Genomic DNA, 21424 nt, shown 5'->3' on the forward strand with positions numbered 1-21424 from the left:
CGAAATCACATGTGGCTCCAAGCCGATAACACGCCATCGTAGCCACGCCAATGCGTCCGATGTTATCAGATTTGACGCTGACTACGCTAAATTGAGGTCAGACGACCGCCAAACGGACGGATGGAAATACCGGCGAGCATTTTCAATCCGGACAGCGAGCGGAGGAGCCCGGACTAGGCGAGGGCGGCACGTTTTGATGACGTGCGCGTCACGTGATACGCCATCCGCTGCGAAAATTCCTCCTCCGTCCGGTCGTGTGAATCCACCTTAAACGTCATGAATCTTTCCGTTGCCGGTGACTTAAATGTTAATCTTTTACGAATCACTTCGCAATCACAAGAAGTACAACTACTCCACCACTCATTTTACTGTAGGAATGTTATTACAGAACCTACGTGTGTACATACATCTGAAATGCTACTCGATGTGTTCATCCCACACTGTTCTAAAGATATCACCATATCGAGAGTGATTGTGGCTGACATGAGCGATCATTTCCGGTATACATGTTCTATAGGCTTCATCAAGCTTCAAAACCAATGCGTCAATATGAGTCATTTGTTTTCCTGGAAATTATTATTTAATTACAAAACACTAAATGCTTTTCGGCAAAAATTTGTAATATTGATTGGAGCTCTGTGCTTCTATGTCAGGAGGCTGACGAAGCATATGATAAACTTATGTGCGCTCTTGTGGAAGCATATGACAACTCCTTTAAATATAAAAGAGTAAAGAAGTCAACTCGAATACGGAAACCGTGGCTTAATCATGAAGGCCTTAGAATTAAACTTGAGACGGATTTACTGTATCATAAGTTTGTCAAAACGAGGAACCCTGATGATATTGCAGGCTTTAGGCAATACCGGAACTACGTTATACAATTTGTGCGAAATACTAAAAATCTGTATTATGGGAACATACTTGAAGAGGTGAATATCGGAACAGTCAATTGTGGCGCGAAATTAAAAATATATTTCATTCCAATGTCCGAAATAGTGTTGACGTTGAACTCCCAGTTATGGATAGAACGCTAAGAGGCCAAGAACTAGCAAATGTATTTAATGATTATTTCGCCAGTCAAAATAAAAGTACTCACGACACAGGAGTAACCAAATATTTGGGCACACGCAATGCACATGCAGTTTTTTTAAACCTACAGATCCCCATAAAGTTTAAACGACATTCACGTCATTAACAATAGTAAATCCCGTGATGCGAACGCGCCTAATATAAGACCTATAAGTTTGTACATGCTCTCTTACTACCAGTACTTACTCTTATTTTTAACCGATCACTGCCATGTGGAATTTTCCGTGAAAAAATGAAACACGCGAAAGTTAGTCTTATTCAATTCCAATGACAAAAATATGCTGTCACATTACAGGCCAGTCTCAGTACTGCCTGTCCTATCCAAGGGACTAGAAAAAGTTATTTGCAAAATATTAAAGTCGTTTTCTGACAAACATTCCACCATATCAAATGAACAACTTGGGTTGCATGCGGGAATGTGAACTGAATTGGCTCTACTAGCCCCAAAAGAGTTCATTTTAAATGGTTTTCAAAATGAGGAACTAACCTTAGGAATTTTCGTGGACTACTCTAGAGCATGTTAGATGCGAATTCATCAAACTTTACTTACTAAACTAGAGCACTATGGGTTGGGGGCATTTCTCTGAAGCTTTTACGATCTTATCTTCACCACAGAGAACAACTTGTTTCAATTTCGTCAGAACACGCGCTTCTCCGGGAAATTACAACGGGTGTTCCCCAGTAAAGTATACTAAGGCGAGTATTGTTTATTATATATATGCTAATGACATTGTCAGCATTTTTAATAACGCGAAATTCATCATTTATGCGGACGACACGAGCCTTTTTTTTCAGTTTCGTAATATCGGCAATCTCTCATTCTTCTTCTTTCTGGGGTTTTAGGTGCCAAAACCAGTTCTGATTATGAGGCATGCCGTAGTGGAGGGCTCCGGGTTAGTTTTGACCACCTGAGGTTTTCTAACGTGCACTACAACGCAAGCACCCGGGCATTTTTGCTGCCTGCTTTCTGGACTCCGCGAGACGATACCATCTAAAATTAAGCTGATGCTTTAAAATGCAATATTTCTCATCTCATTTAATGTATTGCCACCTTGTGCGGGGCACCATGTGAAAGCACAATGTCAGTAAGTTATTACTGCTGCTATAAAAAAGGCTGTTCGTCATATCGCTAACGCACCATTCGACGCACATACATCTGAACTATTTTCGAAGTTTAATATCATTTGCCTACCAAGTTTATATTAAGTTAACCTTCCCTTAAATACTAGGTATTTTAAGTATAACAATAAAGCGTTCTTGGGGTAGTGCAATCTAACTGAACCAACGGATATATCCTACAACATTACGGAAAGAGCGAGACAGCTGCTACCACTTTCCTGTGCAAATTATGGATCACATCGTTTAACCAATGACGTACCATGCTTATTAAATAAACATCATGAAAATGGTGTCGAGATAACTGACAGTACTAAGAAAACAGTACGAGACTTCCTAATTCAAACTAAGTATTTATTTTCATAACGTTCCTTTGGCTATAGGAAGTCACTACTTCCTTTTATTAAATGGTTTTGCGTTTTAGTGACATACAAGAGTGCTAGTGCTTGTATGCAATTATACATCTGTACCCCAACAAGAAATGTTTCTTTTCCTTGTTTTTTACCATGTGCAATGTTTGCGCATATGGGATGCAACGTAAGACATTTCTATACACCTTTATTTGCTGTCTGTGATTTCGTATGTTATTTGAATGTAGTCCGATCAATTGTTTGCCCTCAGCAAATGAAAATAATTATGTCTAATATATACTGTATATTCATACATGCAATTTGTACTGACTAAGCACACGGTTTTGTAAAACTGACTGTACTTTTCACCTTACACATTTTTACTTACACTCTTTCATTGATTATACACTGCACATAATCAAGGCTACAATTATGTCCTCGTTCTCATGAATAAGGGCACAAACCTTATCAAGCTGCAAACATGCAACTTTTAGTTCTTGTCCCAGCGTTCTTTTTTGTAAATGAATGAATGCGAAATAACAATTGATTGATTTATTGATAGTGCGGCCTGCGGACTTTTTTGCCGCAACCGCCGAGACAGGGTGCTGCGGCTTGAACAGCAGGCGCAAGGTGAGTGTTGCACGATATCATGGGCGCATCCTGTCGTCCATGTGTGCCGTTCCGTACGTATAGCGCCGCACTGCCGGCTACTCCTGGCGGGAGCAACCTGCCAAAAAAGTGGAATGATGCGATTGTATGTGACTTAGCCACGAAGACAGTCAATGTCACTAACTACAAGTGCTACCAGATGCACACCCAGGAAACATAGTAAAATATACAGCACATCCAACTCATTATATGGCAGTGGGTTCAGACTTGCATGAAGCTGCTAAAGATGGGCTCTGCACAGCTTATTGAATATGCTTCAGAATACCCATATTTTTCAATGTTTTAGAAGGACTATAGAAGGATTTATCGTTTACTCTTACTAGGCAAGAAGATGTTTTCTGTGAAGAAGTTGTGCAAAAGTAGTATAAAGCGTTGAAGATTCTTTAGAGAGCTTCACTTTAAAGAAGATACGTGGCTCGCAAAACACAACAGCAGCATACGCAAATGTAAGAGTAGATTTAATCGTGAAGTTATTTTCAACAATCTCTTTCGTAACCGTGGACGGTGATATAAAAAGCTGTGAATAATGCTCTCGGCGAGCTCTAACAGTCTTGAAATGGAAGAGAGTCATATCTTGTAGAGCTTTGCCGACACAGCAGACCAGTTTCGCGGAAGTCGGCAAAATGAAGGAAGGTTCATGAACGAGAATATTGTAATCCACGAAAGTGTAGCAGCAAGCGACGAAGTGCCTATGTGCTTCGTGCTTTTGAATAATTCTGTCACGTGTTTCTATCTCTTGGAGCTCGTGGTTAGCTCAGACGGTAGAGCAACCGTCTTGGACGGGGTCTTGTGTCTGGTTTTAATCCCCAGACCAGCACAAACATTTTCTTCAACTGAGAAACTTTCTTTCTGAAAAGCCGTATGAGCTCTCTTTTGCAACTTCGTGCTGTACTTAAGTGAATGACAATTTCTCTTTTCTTTTACAGATTTGCGTGCAGTATGACGGTGGCCCGTAATTTTCTCATGGCGAGAAAAAAGAAGAAAAAAAAAAACACTGGAATATTTAAATTCTGTGCCCGTTGAAGAACCCCAGGCAGTCAAAATTATTCGTGAGTCCCACACTATGGCAGCCTCATAATCATATCATTGTTTTGGTAGATAAAACGCAAGAATTTTGAACTATGACAAGGTGGAACAGTTACTATCCTCGCGCAAGTCACGCAAATTGCTATATATATTTGCTATAGAGAACCAACAGAGTACCCCATAGTAACGAACATAGTACATTTGTACCCACGTACCTATACAACAACAGCCACCCCCCCCCCCCCCCCCGTGTATTACTTCAGTTAGTGTGTGTCTTGTCCAGGACTGTGTACTTCAGGTGTCCATAGAAAAGTGAAACCGCCAAGAAGCCCACGCCCTTTTCATTTCGTTTGCGCCGTCGTATTTACGATAAGTTACCGGTGGTACTGTCCCCATCATATGACCCGAAATATATATATATATAGGCAGGTTATTGGCAGCGAGAGCAAGCAGAGCCGCCGCCGGGGATAGTGTGGATTGCGCCGCACGTCGTCTGCTAGGCACATGCACTTACATGTGCGTGTACAACTTGAATGCTAATAAAGGCAGCTTCTTCCGTGGCTCTAGCACAGTCATAAATGCTGGTCTCTATTTTTTCCGGTGTACAAATGTTTTTAGGGTTGCGCTGCCGTTTTTGGGATGTAGTAAGATCAGTTAATGTCTGCGTCGAGTGCGCGATGTGATTGTCCCACCCTCTTCTGACCACAATCATTATAATTTTATTGTCGCATCGTGTTTAGAGAACATCAGAAAAATCCTTTTACCTCGTTGTAAATAAATATATTGCAGCAGCGAGACGTGAATACCGCGCTTTAGTGACTCGTCACGGTGTTACTCCGAAAATTCTGTAATACCTCGAAACATTAATGGGGCTGCGTGAACATCACTCAGCTGTAGAAAAAAAGTGTCGCAAGCGAGACTCATATCATACCGTGTTGTACACTTTATATTACGATAACTGCATTAGGATGTAATTGTGATAATCGCATGACTCTGGCTTTGGTGATTATGTCCGATTACGGCATTTACCTGATTCTTATACGTCCCTATTGTTTTTCAAGGAAATTTGGCCAAGAATTGATTGCGTTGTAGGGGACCACGTCACCGCCAGCTGCCTCCTCTTCGATTTCTTCATCGGGCAGGTGTGGTGCATTGGCTACGACGGTCTGAAGAAAGGAACAGTTTTGGGTAAATCTCTTATGTGGCCTAGTTGGCAATGTATGAACAGTCGAAATTTGTCATAAAGAAGTAGCATGCGACGCAATACTGCTCTCGTTACACACAATATTTGTGATAAGAAAATACAGAATCATTGAATCGACATCGTTAAAAGCACTTAAAATCATTATGAATGCAAGATTTCAGTAAGAAAAAAGCTTTTGAATACCATAGTGATACGACATCGAAAGAACAAAGTTAAAACGTCAAGTGAAACTTCATACTGACATCAGTGATAAGCATTTTAGATTTTCATCGTTATATCAAATAATTCGTTATAACCATGTCTGGCTGTAATAATATATATATATATATATATATATATATATAATAGTCCTACTCAAAGACAATTTGTGGAGATGTGCCAGCCAATGGCCTTCTCGTTTTTGTGATGTGAAAGTGGAGGCGAGCTTCTTTTGACGTTGTCATCTCATTGGGTCTACAATTCAGAGCGTGCATGGAGGCACAAAACACCAGTGCCGCAGTTTTATACGGATGGATCCTTAAATTATCGGTACCACAGTTGAATGTTTGAATTGATACGCACACCAGGTAGTGTACAAAAGGCCATACAACGTGGCCTGAGGTAGAAGTAAAAAAAAAGTGCGATCCGTACAAGCCACTTGGTTGGCAGTGCCGTTTTATAGCAACGGCAACCAAAATGTAGAAAAGTCAGAATATCAAATGTTGCTCTTTAATGTCTTGTAAAATTTCTCGAAACAGCCAATTTTCAGATTTTGCTCCGTCAAGGAACGCCAAAAAGTTCCAGTTTCCTTAGTACTTGTTTGAATTTGGCACTTTTTCCAAATGCACTGAACACACTGGGGGCAAGATAAAAGTTAATTTTTCAAGAATAATTGTATTTGACCATCGCGAGCAAATTGCATTATAAATGGAAGACTTAAGGAAAAAAGTAACTTTTGAGCACCAGTGTCATACAATAAGATGTGGGTGCAAACCATGTAAACCAAGCAGCCGCATTTTAGATTTTCATCGTTATATCAAATAATTCGTTATAACCATGTCTGGCTGTAATACTATATATATATATATATATATATATATAATAGTCCTACTCAAAGACGAATTGTGGAGATGTGCCAGCCAATTGCCTTCTCGTTTTTGTGATGGGAAAGTGGAAGCGAGCTTCTTTCGACGTTGGCATCTCATCCGTCAATACAAACATGCAATCAAGGTGTTTGCACGCTTTCTAGTTTGAGATTGTTGAAAGAATAACGCTCGATGACTGGCCTTTCCACACAGTGGCCGCATGAAGCAGACAAAAAAGCAACACAGCAAAGAAACTTTTGCATAAAAAGTGAAAAGCCGGAACGCAACAACCCGCACCCACTCGGCATAGAGTGCATGCCACTGACAAATGGCGAAGGTAGAGGCTTCTCTGTCGCCTTGGCAACCCACGTGATTCCACAGAGTGCTGATACAATACACTACCGCGGCGGATAGATGCGTGGCAGGCGTGCTGCTTTCCTTTAACTGCTTTACTGTAGAAACCGACCATGTTTCACCCAACTTGCGCAAACGATAGGTGAAGAGCGGCGATGTTGAGTCACATGACACGCAGTCCGCGCTTTCTTCTGTTGCATAGATTGGCCATGAAGAGCTGACAATAACCCACAGAACTTGTCTGCCACAAATATCCTAACGTTCGTCACTGATTAGCTGAGAAAGTGGTTTGATGTCAGAGCCGTACCCGACCGTTCGGCCGCGCAAGTCTTTTCTGATGAACTGCGTCATTTTCCGTTACGGAATGCCACACTTGTTCATCATCACCATGACAATGCGTTCATGTGCCTTCAAGAAATTATATCTCTGCATGGTATCAGGCCCACTACTGCTTCTCTGCTACGTCCACAGACGAACGGCCTGGTTGAACGCACAAATCGCCTGGTGAAGGACATTGTAGTATCCTCTTATGTCAGTGCTAATCAGGACGACTGGGATGACTACGTCGCCACTTCGTGTTTGCTCTAAACACCTTCAAACCAGAAGTAAGAAGAGAGGCACCATTTAAGCCCGTTTACAGAAAGGTGCTGAGAATGCAACAAAAAATTTCTTGTTTTTGACGCTAATGGGCACTGATGGCCCACAGGCACAAGCACTACTGAGTTGCTTTGCGAGGTACACCTAGGAGGGCAGCTATAGCTATAGGGCTCCCTTAGATGCAGGTGGCCTCTTCCCAAAAACGTTGCCCTCGGTCATCCAAGGCTGGAGATCTGGTTCTTGTTTTGCGTGCCCAGCGTGTTTCTCCAGCACTGCGAAAAGTGTCTGCCGTGTTCTTACTATTCTTTCTTGCGTAGCTTGGCCACACGAGAAGCAGAGCCCCAACTCGACGACAAACCCCGGAAGCAGCGTTTTTACCGCTCACGCAAGCCAGATGAAAATGTACGTTCATTGAGACTTCAGCGCTAACTTTGGTTTTCTGCTGACTCAGACTTTGGAGAAAAGAAATGGGGTAAGCGTAACGGGTGACAGATTTGTTATGATAGATTAAGGAGTCAGCGCATGATATAGAGCAGAGAGAAAACAGGAAAATAAAGAAAATCACGGTAATGACAGCCCTACGTAGAAGGTTCAGCAGGTAGCGAAATTTCTGAGCTTGTAGCGCCCGCTACAATAATGGTAACAGCGTAGCAAATGTTTGTTCGCTCACTACTCGAAGTATGTAATGTGGCAGCAAAATGTCAAATACTGAGCAAGAGCAACTTGAAATGGCACATTCTTGGCACAATGATGCACTTTAAGAGGAAGACTAAGCGAACTAGACTGATTGAATTTATACGATGAGTGTGTGAACCGAGAGGATGACTCAGCGAATTAAGAGGAATCACCAAGCGAATTAGGGGGGATGTGTAAGCGAATTAAAAATATAAGTAAGCAAATGCAAATTGTGAAGATGAGCAATTGAAATAAGAGGTTGAGTAAGCAAATTATGAGGGATGAATGAGCGACTTAAGGGGAATGTGTGCGTCATGCATCCGTCTTTAATGCATCGGCACTGGGACTTTCGCCTTCAAGTCGCCTTAGGGATAACGAGACCCTGTGAATTTTGATCATAAGTTGTATATAAGGCTAGTTGTGCCCGCCATGTGCACTTTCTCATCCTATATTTTTCTGTCCTTTCATTGTAGCAGTGGCAGTAATGATGAACTGTTTGAACTTGAAAGAATTAAGTGAAGCCGCACTTACTTTACAGTCAAGGACCACCCTTGTAATGCCGGTGGTCTGCATCTCAGGGCTCTTGAACGGGTCCCAGGAGAGGAACTCATTTTGAGTCACTACGTGGTACGACTCTCCAGGTTGCACGCAACCCGCGCGACCTGCTCGCTGGTCGACAGTGGCCTTCGACGTGGGTAACGTACCGAGCAGGCTCACACCCGTGGACGGGTTGATGCGCTGCTCTCGGCGAACACCGGAGTCTACAACGTACACCACGTCGTCGACGTTGATGGATGTCTCAGCAAGGCTGGTGGAGAGGATGACCTTGCGCACGTCTGCAGGCAGGAAGAGTGCAGAAAATGTGATGACAGATGGGTTCCTGACTTTGTCTCCAGCGAGTGGAAGAGCTTTACAAGCATGCTAATCGCCGTGTTTTCGCCATTGCTGTGACAGGAGGCAACGCTGTACCGTTGGATTAGAATCTACGTTTGGAGTGGCGTCGGCTAAGCCCACTTTAAATTTATTGTGTATGAAACTATTCAATAACAAAATCAATCGATCATTATTGGCGTAAGAACAGAAGTAATTCATAGGGAAATAACTGCCAATCCCGAATATATAAACTCGAAGGAGATGTCATCCATGCTTTTTTGCGCAATCTTTATTTATCGAGAGGCCTTTTGCGTTGTTGAAGTTCAGCGGCTATCTGATTCTGCCGATGACGAACGGCAGAGGTTTGCACGAGCCATCCAGATGCGCAGCGCGCAAACTTATTGCACCCTGATCATTTTTCTTCTATGGCATATATTGCCCATCGGATTCAGTCGCTTGTTTGACAGCATCTGCCAAAACAGTGCGTTTCAATTTTGTCGGCGTGAAATATTTGCGACGATGCAAGAATTGATCGCGTCCCCATTAGAAGTTTATTTGCAGGGGCGCTGCATTGCAGAGCGTTCGATATACCGAGTGTGGGGGTGAACAGGAGTCCGATGTACACGTCGTACATCGCTACACTTTTGCGTACGATTTTTAAGGTAATTTTACAACTATTCGATATAGATAATAGTTCAATATATACGCGGTCGATAAATCCGGGATCGACTGTATGCAGAAGAAGGTCCCTAGGTTACAAATCGCATAAAAGTAATGCCGGCTAACCTGGTACGTTCGACTTCTAATTATTCGACCCTGACGAAAAAATTATACGGCGAGTCTGCTTAAGGTGTGTTGCCAACTTTTTGAAAATCTTTTTAGATTCTGACTTTAAACTGATTGTTTGTGTCTGCCTTCAAAAGGGCAGGAGTATGTTTGGTAAAAAATTAAAAAAAATTACAATTTAATTACGAAAATTAGCCAAAATATGTTCATCACGCCAGCTGTCATAACTACCGATCCTACCACACGACAAGAAAGTGGCTCGGCTGTAATGCAGGTGTATATGTAGGCTGTGCAATTAACTATGATCTTTGTTGTGTCATCAGTATTACGTATGTTAAAGCCGAAAAACCAAAAATTGCGTAGTTTCAAGTGGTTGCATTTCAATTGAAATCCTATAACCTCAAAAGTTATTCATGATTTTTAAGTCCATTGCACAGCTTAATGTTGTAGATAGAAGCATGGGAAATTTCAATGAAAAATACTGGTTTACTCAAAAGTGACGAGCTTTTGCGCGACAAACAACTCAAGAAGATGTTTCGATAAAAAACAAGAATTACGTGTTTTAAACATATAAAATTCACCAATGGAAAGTTCTGGGAGGCCAAAATCCACCAGGCTCATAAGCGAGTCCCTGCTTAGCGGCTACGAGATCACGTTTTCATACTTTTGTAGCTCATTGTATTTTTCGGGCTTGTTTTCCGTCAACTGTCGATTGACGTTTGACATATTTCACACTTGTTCGGTCCCTGCTGAGGCACGCTACAGGGGTGTAATACCTATCATAGAGATTTAAACATCTAGAACATCTAAAGTTAAGGAAAGATAGCTTTCACAACGGCAGAACAGCACGGGGGAGCAGTATGAATAACGCGATGCCACGTTGCGTTCGCCCAGGTGGGAATTTCTGCAATTTGAATAAAAAATGGTAGCGGTCACTCTTGCTCAATTTTATTAATCTTTAAAATTGCTCATATCAAACTAATCTAAAAGTATTCTGCGCATTTGAGTGCCACCATTGGTTTGTTTTAATGATCGAAATGGGGGTTTCGGTTTCAGTGAGGTCTGCGGGCCGTTATAAAAAGCATAACTTTAGAAGAGAACTGGAAAGAGACGGAATTGTTTCTGCACCACAATTTGGAATGTCCGCAGATTTTTAAATCATGAAAAAAATAAAATGCACTTTTTTTGAAAAAGAGAATGAAAGAACATCATTTTGGTCGGAGACATACGTTAAACAAGAGGCAGAAAAATTTTGAAACACATCACTGGTTCTCCTGGCAATATTTGTTTGATTAAAATATCTCCTTGAATACAACGCCCACGTTCTATGATTTCAAAGTGAAAAGTGAAAATGGAAATGACAGAGCTCTTATATAAAGTAGAAATCGAATGTGCACCTGATTTTTAGCAACAAAAATGTAGCTCGTATCTGTTTAAGGCAAAGTCTATCATCGTTACTCTCGAAGCACCTTATCACTATTGGTTTGATTACTGACGCATCATTGGGGTCAGCTGTGTGCATTCTGATCAACCAAGTTTGAATTATCCGGGAAAACCCCATTTAAGGATCGAAATACCAAAACTTTCAGTCCATAGCTGTATACCGGCATAGTATGGATGCCGGCTGGGACTTCAGTCTGAATTGAGTTAACCAAAAAATTTTACTTAACCGGAGTGGAAAGAATCTACTGCATTCAGAGTCAGAATCAGAATCAGAATTTTATTATTAAAGGTTGGGACATGTTACAAGTATTTAGTATACAGAAGGAGGTCCCATAGTCAAAGACTGTATCGGGACCTCCTGTACAAGAGCAATTACGATAGTTAACATCTCAAAGCAACAGTAGCAAACAATAAAGTAGTACACAAGCAAAAAAGAAAAGAGGTTTAACAGAACAAAATACTCCGTAGATTGTAAAGAATAACAAGGTTTAGAATATCTCATGGGAACAAGAACAATTGAAAAAAAACAACTTTTAAATAAAAAAAAATTATTAACCGTTTTATTTGCATTGTTACAAGAATAAAGAAATAAAAAGGACGGATGAAACAAAAAAAAGATATATCAAATAAACGGGACACAAAAAATTTTCTCGTTAGTCTTTCTAAAATAAATGCATTTTTAGTTCTCCTTTAAATTTCTGTAAAGATCTTGAGTTTTTCATTATAAGTGGAAGTGTGTTCCATATTGATATGGAGGTGAATTCTACTGTCTGTTTACCGTAGTTAGTGCGGACTCTTGGTATAAGAAAATTGTTGTTCAAGGCGAATCTGGTAGTACTGTAAATCATCAGGTTATATGGTGAAAATGTGATCTGTGGTAGCTCGTTATTCAAAAATCTGTAGAAAAAATTATCTAGGTTGTATTTAGTGAGTTCAGAGATGTTATGAATGTTATTCTTATGTAGTAGAGATTTGGCATTAGAAAAACGTGAACTGCAAGTTATTATTCTGATGGTTTGGTTCTGAATTATCTGGAGAGATGCAATATGAGTATTATAGGTGTTTCCCCAACAAACTATACCATACGTAATATGGGAGTGGACAAAAGAATGATAAAGTGAGAGTAATGTGGTACGTGTGAAGTAAGGGCGTGTTTTAATTAAGATGCGTATATCGTAAGCTATTTTCTTTTTTATGTGAGCTATATGATTTAGATATTTCAGATTACAATCATGTAGAATGCCGAGGAAAGATGAACATGAGCTTGGAGGAAGACTGTGGGAACTAAAAGTGACAGGCGGAATGAATGTTAAGAATCGCTGATGAGAAGAAAATACAACAAATTTAGTTTTAGTTGCATTAATAGATAACATGTTCACATTGCACCACCTTAGAATATTTTCTAAATCGGTATTTAGTTTATTAACGAGAGAGGAGATATCTTTATGAAAGGTGAATATGGTGGTATCATCAGCGTATAGAATGCATTTTGTGAAAGAGATACAATTAGGTAGATCGTTAATATAAATCAAAAACTGAAGTGGCCCCAGGATAGAGCCCTGGGGCATACCAATGTTAGTAGTTCGCGGACGAGAATACACATTGGAAATAGAAACAACTTGAACTCTGTTATATAAGTAGCTTTTTAGTAGTAAAAGGGCAGGGCCGCAAATGCCAATTGCTTCGAGCTTAGCGAATATGATATTATGATTTATGGTGTCAAATGCTTGCGTTAGATCGATAAAAACTGAGGCCGCAAGAAATCCTTCATTGATAATTTTTTTTAGTTGGTCAGTAAGATGGATGAGTGCCAGCTCTGTGGAGTATCCAGGACGAAAACCAAACTGGCATGAAGAGAGGATAATAAATTTAGAAAGGTATTTCGTTAGCCGTATTTAAATTAGTTTCTCAATGACTTTCCCGAAGAATGGTAGAATACAAATGGGTCTGTAGTTATGTAGTAATGAGCTATCGCCTTTCTTAAGGACTAGAATCACTTTGCCACGCTTAAGTTCACGAGGAAATAAACCAGCCTTGAATAATAAATTAACAATGAATGAAAGTACTTCTGAGATTAAGTGCGCAAATAATTTAATGTTGGCAGGGTGCACCTCATCAATTCCAGCACTCGTTATTTTTAGATTATTTACAAAAGAAGCTATTTCTTCTGGCGTTGTAGGAAATAAAAAGAATGAATGAGGAAGACGGTTCATCTGGACGATCTGTGTGGAAGGAGGTAGATTGTTATGAAAGAAGAAACTGCTGAAAGCCTCAGCTATATTAGGAGGGGATTTGTGCTCTACTCCATCACATAAAATTCTGGATACCTGATCTAGTCTAGTGTTTCTGTTTAAAAAGGAGTTAACAATCTCCCACTTTTTTTAGTGTTATTTGCTGCCTGTAAAATTTTTTGCTCGAAATGCAGTCGTTTAGCTGTTTTTAGTTTACAGTTAAGCGTGTTACAGAAGGTTTTATATCGGGCATGTAAGTGCATGTTAAACGGTTGCTTTTTAGTTTTCCTATATAAGTTATCCCTTTTGCGCAATGCTGCTAATAAGTACTGCGAGATCCATGGATTCTGAGGAAATGCCACGGTTTTTTTGCATTTCTTCTTGGCAGTGAACTATCGTAAGTATGATATAATTAGTGAAAGAAATGTGGAAAAGGCTTTCTGCGGGTCGTTTAGGGATTTGATTTCAGACCAATTAGTATTAGCAACAGCAGATATGAAGCCATCTTTGTCCAGAACAAGTTTAGTATGTGAAGGTGGGCAAGGTCGCACATTAGAATTGAAGCGTAAGAGCAGGGGGTAATGATCACTGATGTCGATTTGCAAAGCTTTCGCCTCTGGTGAACAAAGCAAGTTTGAAAGAGCATGATCAATAAGTGTGCCAGTGCCATTCGAGAATTCGCGTGTGGGAACATCAATTAAGCAATAATATCCGTAGCTATGGAACAAACTAGTATAGTTAATAGAGATGGGTGATGTTTCATCAAGTAAATTAATGTTTATATCACCCATTATAACAACATTTTTATTTTCTAGTGATACAGTATGCAAAATATGATCAAGATTGGTACAGAAGTCGTTGACTGACGATGAGGGAGAACGGTAAATGCCGCCAAATATCAAATTCTTGTTGTCTTGAGCAAGGAAGCAGTTACCGAGTTCGATCCAAACAGATTCACAATTAGTAACGGTTAAACATAGGTCATGTCTTCTTTGATAAGCAATATTAGAAGAAATATATATGGCTGCACCACCATGATTGCTAGTTAATCTATTGCAGTATTCCGATTTATAGTTAGGGAAGGAATACATATTTTTGTCGTTGTCAGATAACCAAGTTTCAGTTATGGCAATTAATGCAACTGAACTGGTTAGCGATGCAAGAAAATTATCGATGGCATCGAACTGTTAACAAAGACTCCTCGCGTTAAAGTGAATGAAAAGAAAGAGTTTACTTGATCGGGTTTCAGTAGAGAAGCCATAATTGTTATGTCAGATTGTAAAACAGTCGGTTTTAGTCAATTCTGCCGAGGTCAGATTCGTCTCAAATGCGTAGAACTCTGCTGTTGGTAGTCTTCCTAGCCTTTATTTGGCAGTTATCAGTCAAAAGGAACATCCAGTTTTTTTCTTTCTTTAGAGTTAGAGCTTTGGAAAAGAGAGCCTTGTTACATGGGGTTAGATGTTCGTTAACAAAGACGGGAACGTTGAACGAGCCAGAGAATCCAATGTCACTTAGAGTTTGGCTTTACGTGCTTTGCTAACAAAGTCGGCTTTCTTAGCTCTCGAGCAGAAACGAGCAATGATGTTTTTTTTGTCATTTGATCTGGTGGATACGCGATGTCCAGATCGCTAGGCGATACAGGACAGCCAATTTTGTTTCCCAGCGTTTGCATTGTTGTAACGCAGTTCTCTCCTTGCGAGCAGGGAGCACCCTTTATCTCAACATTGCCAAGGCGAGAGTACTGTTCAAGCTCCTCAACTTTGCGAGTCAAAGAATGGTTCTGGGATTTCAGTTGTTTGTTTTCAACAATTAGGGTGGCATTTTGGCTGCGTAATTCCTCAACAAGTCCGTTCAAGTGCTCAGCGCTTGTGTTCAATGAATCAATTTCTTTCTTGAGGTCAACAACATCAATCCCAGACTCCTTCATTCTCAGTAAAATCCTACCAAACACGAGCTCATGCGTGCTTTTAGCCATGTTGTTAATCTTATCTTCCAGCTCCTCAATTTTTTTGACAGTTCCGCATTTGTCGGCATGGTATGAGAATTAAACACAGATTCAAGCAACAACAAAAAAAGTACACGGCTGTTGGCAGAAGCAGCAGAGGCGGAAAAAGAAAAGAAAACAAAAAGTTTCAACGTATGAATACCTGCGCAAACAGAGGAATCAGGCTTAGACGTGGGTCGTACAATGCTGCTGCTGCCAGTGGAGAGCAGGCGTCGATGTGGGCTTGTTTTATACGGCGCGCCGCGATAGCAGCGATCTCCAACGGTGATTTTGCCGATACCAGCAGTAGACCACGATGTGGCTACGCAGTGGCAGATTCACTCCGTGAGGGTGATTCAGCACCGTCCAGGAAAGCAGAGTGGCGGGACAGCACCACGAAGATGAACGCCGAAAAAAACAGCGGCCGACAAGGACAGCTGCGCAAACAGAGGAATCAGGCTTAGACGTGGGTCGTACAATGCTGCTGCTGCCAGCGGAGAGCAGGCGTCGATGTGGGCTTGTTTTATACGGCGCGCCGCGATAGCAGCGATCTCCAACGGTGATTTTGCCGACACCAGCAGTAGACCACGATGTGGCTACGCAGTCGCAGATTCACTCCGTGAGGGTGATTCAGCACCGTCCAGGAAAGCAGAGCGGCGGGACAGCACCACGAAGATGAAGGCCAAAAAAAAAAAAACAGCGGCCGACAAGGACAGCTGCGCAAACAGAGGAATCAGGCTTAGACGTGGGTCGTACAATGCTGCTGCTGCCAGTGGAGAGCAGGCGTCGATGTGGGCTTGTTTTATACGGCGCGCCGCGATAGCAGCGATCTCCAACGGTGATTTTGCCGATACCAGCAGTAGACCACGATGTGGCTACGCAGTCGCAGATTCACTCCGTGAGGGTAATTCAGCACCGTCCAGGAAAGCCGAGTGGCGGGACAGCACCACGAAGATGAACGCCGAAAAAAACAGCGGCCGACAAGGACAGCTGCGCAAACAGAGGAATCAGGCTTAGGGCCCATTCACACTTGCAACTAGGCGAGGTCGCGCGACCAAGTTAGTCGCAAAGCGACCAGTCACAAGTAGTCGCAAATGGTCGCTTTTCTCGAAATGCGACCATTTCGGGTCAGTCGCTCACTGCTCAATTTTTCAGTCGCGCGACCGCAGTCGCAGAACAGCTGAACCAATCAGATGCGAAGAAACAGGACGTCCGTATACGCGGACGCTTATTCTACGCGGCGATGACATTTCAAGCAGACGTGAACGGCATATCGTGAGACATTTCGGTTTAGCGACTCGTCGGTCGCATTTGTAAGTGTGAACATCGTTCGTCTTGAGTAGTTTTCTGATCGCCAGTCGCAATCGGTCGCGCGACCTCGCCTAGTCGCAAGTGTGAATGGGCCCTTAGACGTGGTTCGTACAATGCTGCTGCTGCCAGTCAAGCTTGCCAAACTTGCTGCAAAGCATTAACACTTTGCGAAATTTGACAAGCCAGCGGTTTAACAAGTAATGTCATGTCTGCTGGCGTTTATATTTACGCAGCGTTCAGTGCAAAAAATAAACAGCAAATAAAGCAAACTAAACAGCGCTATAAGAAGAAAGGCACGTGATGCAGTAAAAACATGTATATTTGACAAATGTTTAATGTCATCGGCCGTGGGAAGCGTGTTAAACCGTCACAGCTCCCAAAACAAAAGCCATGCCAAATTTGCAGGGAATGCTAAAATCAATAAAAGTAAGTAAATAGGCAGATCGATTTGTACGGCCAACCAATAAGCTGTCCGACCAATCAATAAACTAACCCGCTGGAGGATTTGCAAAGATCTTTTGCTGTCCCTGGTATCGCAGACGTGAGTGCAGCGGCAGAATCCAGTCGTGAAAGTTCGCTGGAGCTCGCTTGCAAGGCTCTGCTCGCACCTTGTTGATTTCGTTCCACCCGGGCAGGAAGCAGAGGATTGCACCGGGTGGCTTCATCTCCATGATGTACGTCAAAGCTTCGGGAACACTCCGGACCGGGTCAGAACCACACTGCAGATGACAAATTGAGAGCCGTGCCAATTGCAGTCCAACTTCAATATTGCAAACACAGATATAACGAGTTGTAAGCGATGACAGCCGTAAACATAGGAATGCTCATCACTAAAATGAGCATGTAACGAATACGTAATCCTCATTAAGTCGCACTCTGATATATCGTAATATCGGTCAAGTCGAAATTTTGTTCCAGCAGTGGGGTCAACCCATGTTTTCTTTACCCCTTGCCTTCAAAAAGTTCTTGCGCTGAACTCCGGATATCTCAAAATCCCAACTTCGAAAATAACGGAAAAATCAATGGGGTGCACTCGCTTTGCACCGGTGGCGGCTTGCTAGCTGAGCCAGATGCTGCGGCAGGCCGCACTTCCCCTTCGTTCGGTCACCGCTCTAGCTCACTTGCTCAGCTGCTTGCTGCCACTATGTTGTGGGCTCACACAGCAGCTGGCATTTGAAGCATGTTTTTTCCCCTCTCGTTTAGGATGCTGTCAGTGACTCATCAATGTAGTAACGGTGTATTAGTCGTGACCTTGAGTAAGATGATCGCACTTTTGAGCGGGTGCGATCAGCCCGTACGCGGCTAGATAGGCACAGTGGTACGTGGCATAGATAGGCAGATTGTTAGATTATGATATGGGAACATTTAACTAGTTCACACAGGCTAGGTGACTGTTGTGACTGGTGACTGAACCTGTGCATAGCAGACATCGAAGGCGGCAACAGGACGAAGTTGTGCATGGCGTGACAGTTCAGAACAGACACATATTCGGAATCCTTTGACGCAGCCGGAACTTCTAGACAGCCGTTTGTGCCATTCCATTTTCAACGCTTCCGCGGTCACAATGTTTTCTGAAACGAGGTTGTCCAGAATACACTCAGTGACTGGTTCCAGTGCCTTGCCCGGAATCATGATGACAGGCGCGCTGTCGAAGAACTCCGAAAACTTCGCCGTGTTGATTGTCGCACTCGTCAGAATCGCCTGCCGCATGAAAAAAAGATTCTATACACCGGTGTAACATTTTCTGCAGCAATCCATATATATTTATAATACCTTCAGAGTCTTTCTAGATAAGAGTAATGTTAAGGTTGTTCTCGCCCTCTCTCGAGAGTATGCGTGTTTCTTCCCAACTTGGGAGTCCGAGACGCATCGCCTGAGACGGTGTACACAATTGGAGAATACTGCCGCTATGAATAGCGGCGACGGGTTTGCTGGAGGCTTCCGATGGATTTAAAGCAGATACGGGTGGAACTTGAAGACACTTTGCATATACAACAACTATTTACAAGATATGTACATAGAATTGCAAGTTGGAGCTGGAACACTTACGGCGACCATATATCGGCAGAGTCGATGATGCATAACCACCTCAAGTTTAGTCCAGAATGCTTGGGCGGGGCAACGGCGTCACCGGCGCCACGTTTTCTATCCTTCGGTGCCCCGCCCCAAAATGTACAGCCCAATCACCACGGTGTGGCTATGAGAGTGGTCCGCCTGCGCACCAATCACTATTGCTATACTAGGAGCATCGTTTGAGTGGTCCGCCAGCTATTCCAGCATCGCGCTTCGTCCAAGCGCCCTTTGCTTTACAACCTTTTACGGTGTTTTTATCAACCCCCTAAAAACGACATAAAAGAACGCAACAAGAGATAGGGTTACAAATGCATAGCAATGGTACCCCGCGCAAATCCACAGAGCCCAACACCATGGGCTAAAATAAAAACTAATAAACAGTAAGCCGCTGCAAGCTAAGACGCAGGGTGATTGACATGCGTTGTCTCCCCGTCCCACTCTTGTAGCTGCGTACGATCTTTGGAAAAACTGATAGCTTAGTAATTAGGGGCCATTCGTGAATGAACGTTGCCGATGTGGCACTTTAGGCTCGCGTACATTTACCGAGTAAAAGCCTGCTCAGGAAAGGTTTTCCGCAACAGTCAATTCCCTACGGTCGTAGACAGAGGTTCCCGCGATGGCCACAATAGACACGGCGTGCGCAGTGCATCAAAAGCACCGATTATCGCTATGCTTTCGGGGCACCATTGTGCGCTATTGGGTGTGAATCACGTCGTCATGCGCCCCGCGTCTGCCTCTGTGCCAGCAGGCTCTAATTGCCCCCTACCCCCACCACCGCGTGTCGGGTATAATCGTCAGTGTCATGATCCGCGTACCAGCCTCACCTCGGTGCCGTCACCACGACATGCATCCGGCGCTGGCCATCAATTATCCCTTTGTGTTTCGCTCGTCATGCAAGGACCGGTGGCCACATACCACCAACCGTTTCTTTACCCCCTCTTTCCAGTCGTACCGTACGGCGAAACCAGGGTGAAGGAACACGCCGATCGTAAGCTTTCCGAGCAACAATTAAAGAAGTAACTCGTGCTTTTCAGGCAGCAGGCTTAGAATAACTTAAAGAAGAGAGTGGCTTACAGGGAATGTCATGAATTACAGAAAAATCTGGAGAAAATGTTGAAATACACAATATTTCGACCAGAATATATTAGGCTCAAAAAAAAAAAGAAAAACAACTGAACAATCACAGTGAAACGGCATTCTAGTATGAATGTTGACCAATGCATCACGAAACAAGGAATGATTATCGAAGGAAACAGCGGTTACGAAAAGGTGGTTTCCCACCATTGCTGTCAGCGGTATGAAATGACTTGAGAGAATGTATTTGAGTGCTGCAAGAAGGGACATGAACCTGTTAAGTAGGGTTGTGCGAATATTCAAAAATTTCGAATATTATCAATTATATGATAGGAAAAATTGACATCCACCCGTACGCAGCACGAAGCTACAATTTTTTTTTCATGACACCTTTTCTACTGTGCGGATTTTTGCAGAACTGATTTTCCGTCTATTATATATTTAATATTCGTACGTAATTCTAAAACTAGTTATTAGAAACAAATCGAATATATTGTTGCCTTTGCGGGAGAAATCACGGTTCTTAGCGTTTATTTATATCCAATCTAATAAAAATACTTTGTTTGTGCAAAATTTTGAGGTGATTTCTTGCTGCTGGCGAAATACGCCTGTATATCCCGCTCAGCCGCTTGATGCCGAAGTCTGGCGTGTAATGCAGCTTCTCAGTAGCAAGAGGCACGGGTTCGAGGTGAGTGAGGGTGGACTATTTTGCAGCGCCATCTACAGTCTGAGCTTATCGCTTGACAGGAAATGAGATGAGGGAGCGGCTGACAATGGATCAAGTGCCTGTTAGTTTATGAGCATTTGACGTTGTATAATAAGGCACATGTACAGTGGAAATTACTAGATCACCATGGACCATTATCAGTAATCGGGAACGCGTAAACGAAGCGCCGCCGAATGGTGATGTCCTGATAACGGTGTAGTAAATGCTGATCCTTTGCGTGGCAGCAGCGCATGGTGCAGCGTTCTCTCCGTCTCGGGTCGCGTTGACAGGAACGCTTGAGCGGCCGTTGTTCCCATGGTGAAAAGACAGATGGTCCTTCCAAATCGTTGAAACCACTGACCTCTTTTATAGTTGAGATCAGTGGTTGAAACAGTGGCAATGCACGTGGTGGTGCACGGGCATTTGCGCAAAAGCGAGGGTGACGCCATCGCTACGCTGTTTATGGTGTACGCCTCCTTCGTGGATCCGTTACTTGAAATCGCGTGACCATGCGTGAGTTTCCTTGCGGTTACCGAAATCCACCTGCAGCTGACGCTCGTTCATCTTGAAGGCCATATCATCATTTTGGTTGCACTGAAGCAGGGTGTGCGCTGCCGTGCGCATTCTTTGGTCGCGCCTACGTGCTTTGGTATTTTACGCGTGGGTACCGATTTTACCATCACCGGATTGGAACATTTCGTTGTAACCATACGCCTATTAAAGAAAATGTCGTTGTACACGGAAGCCGTTTCAACATGCAGAGAAGGAAAATTGTAAGTGCACTGAAATGTATTCGTCA

General features: G+C 42.7%; 2 protein-coding genes across 2 annotated transcripts in view; one reads left to right on the plus strand and one right to left on the minus strand.

The window, feature by feature from the left end:
* LOC119437231 (adenosine deaminase) overlaps nt 1–21424 on the plus strand; it is a 476423-nt gene that overhangs the window by 146957 nt on the left and 308042 nt on the right. The window lies entirely within an intron of this gene.
* LOC119441682 (ATP-dependent RNA helicase DHX30) lies at nt 8500–17518 on the minus strand. The gene is made up of 3 exons (XM_037706283.2): nt 17266–17518; nt 8676–8980; nt 8500–8526 (listed from the first exon to the last, which is right to left on the minus strand). Exons 1-3 carry the CDS (start codon nt 17441–17443, stop codon nt 8500–8502), a joined length of 510 nt encoding a protein of 169 aa, XP_037562211.2. The 5' UTR covers nt 17444–17518.

This window comes from Dermacentor silvarum, chromosome 1 (genome assembly GCF_013339745.2).
Source record: "Dermacentor silvarum isolate Dsil-2018 chromosome 1, BIME_Dsil_1.4, whole genome shotgun sequence".
NCBI lineage: Eukaryota > Metazoa > Arthropoda > Arachnida > Ixodida > Ixodidae > Dermacentor > Dermacentor silvarum.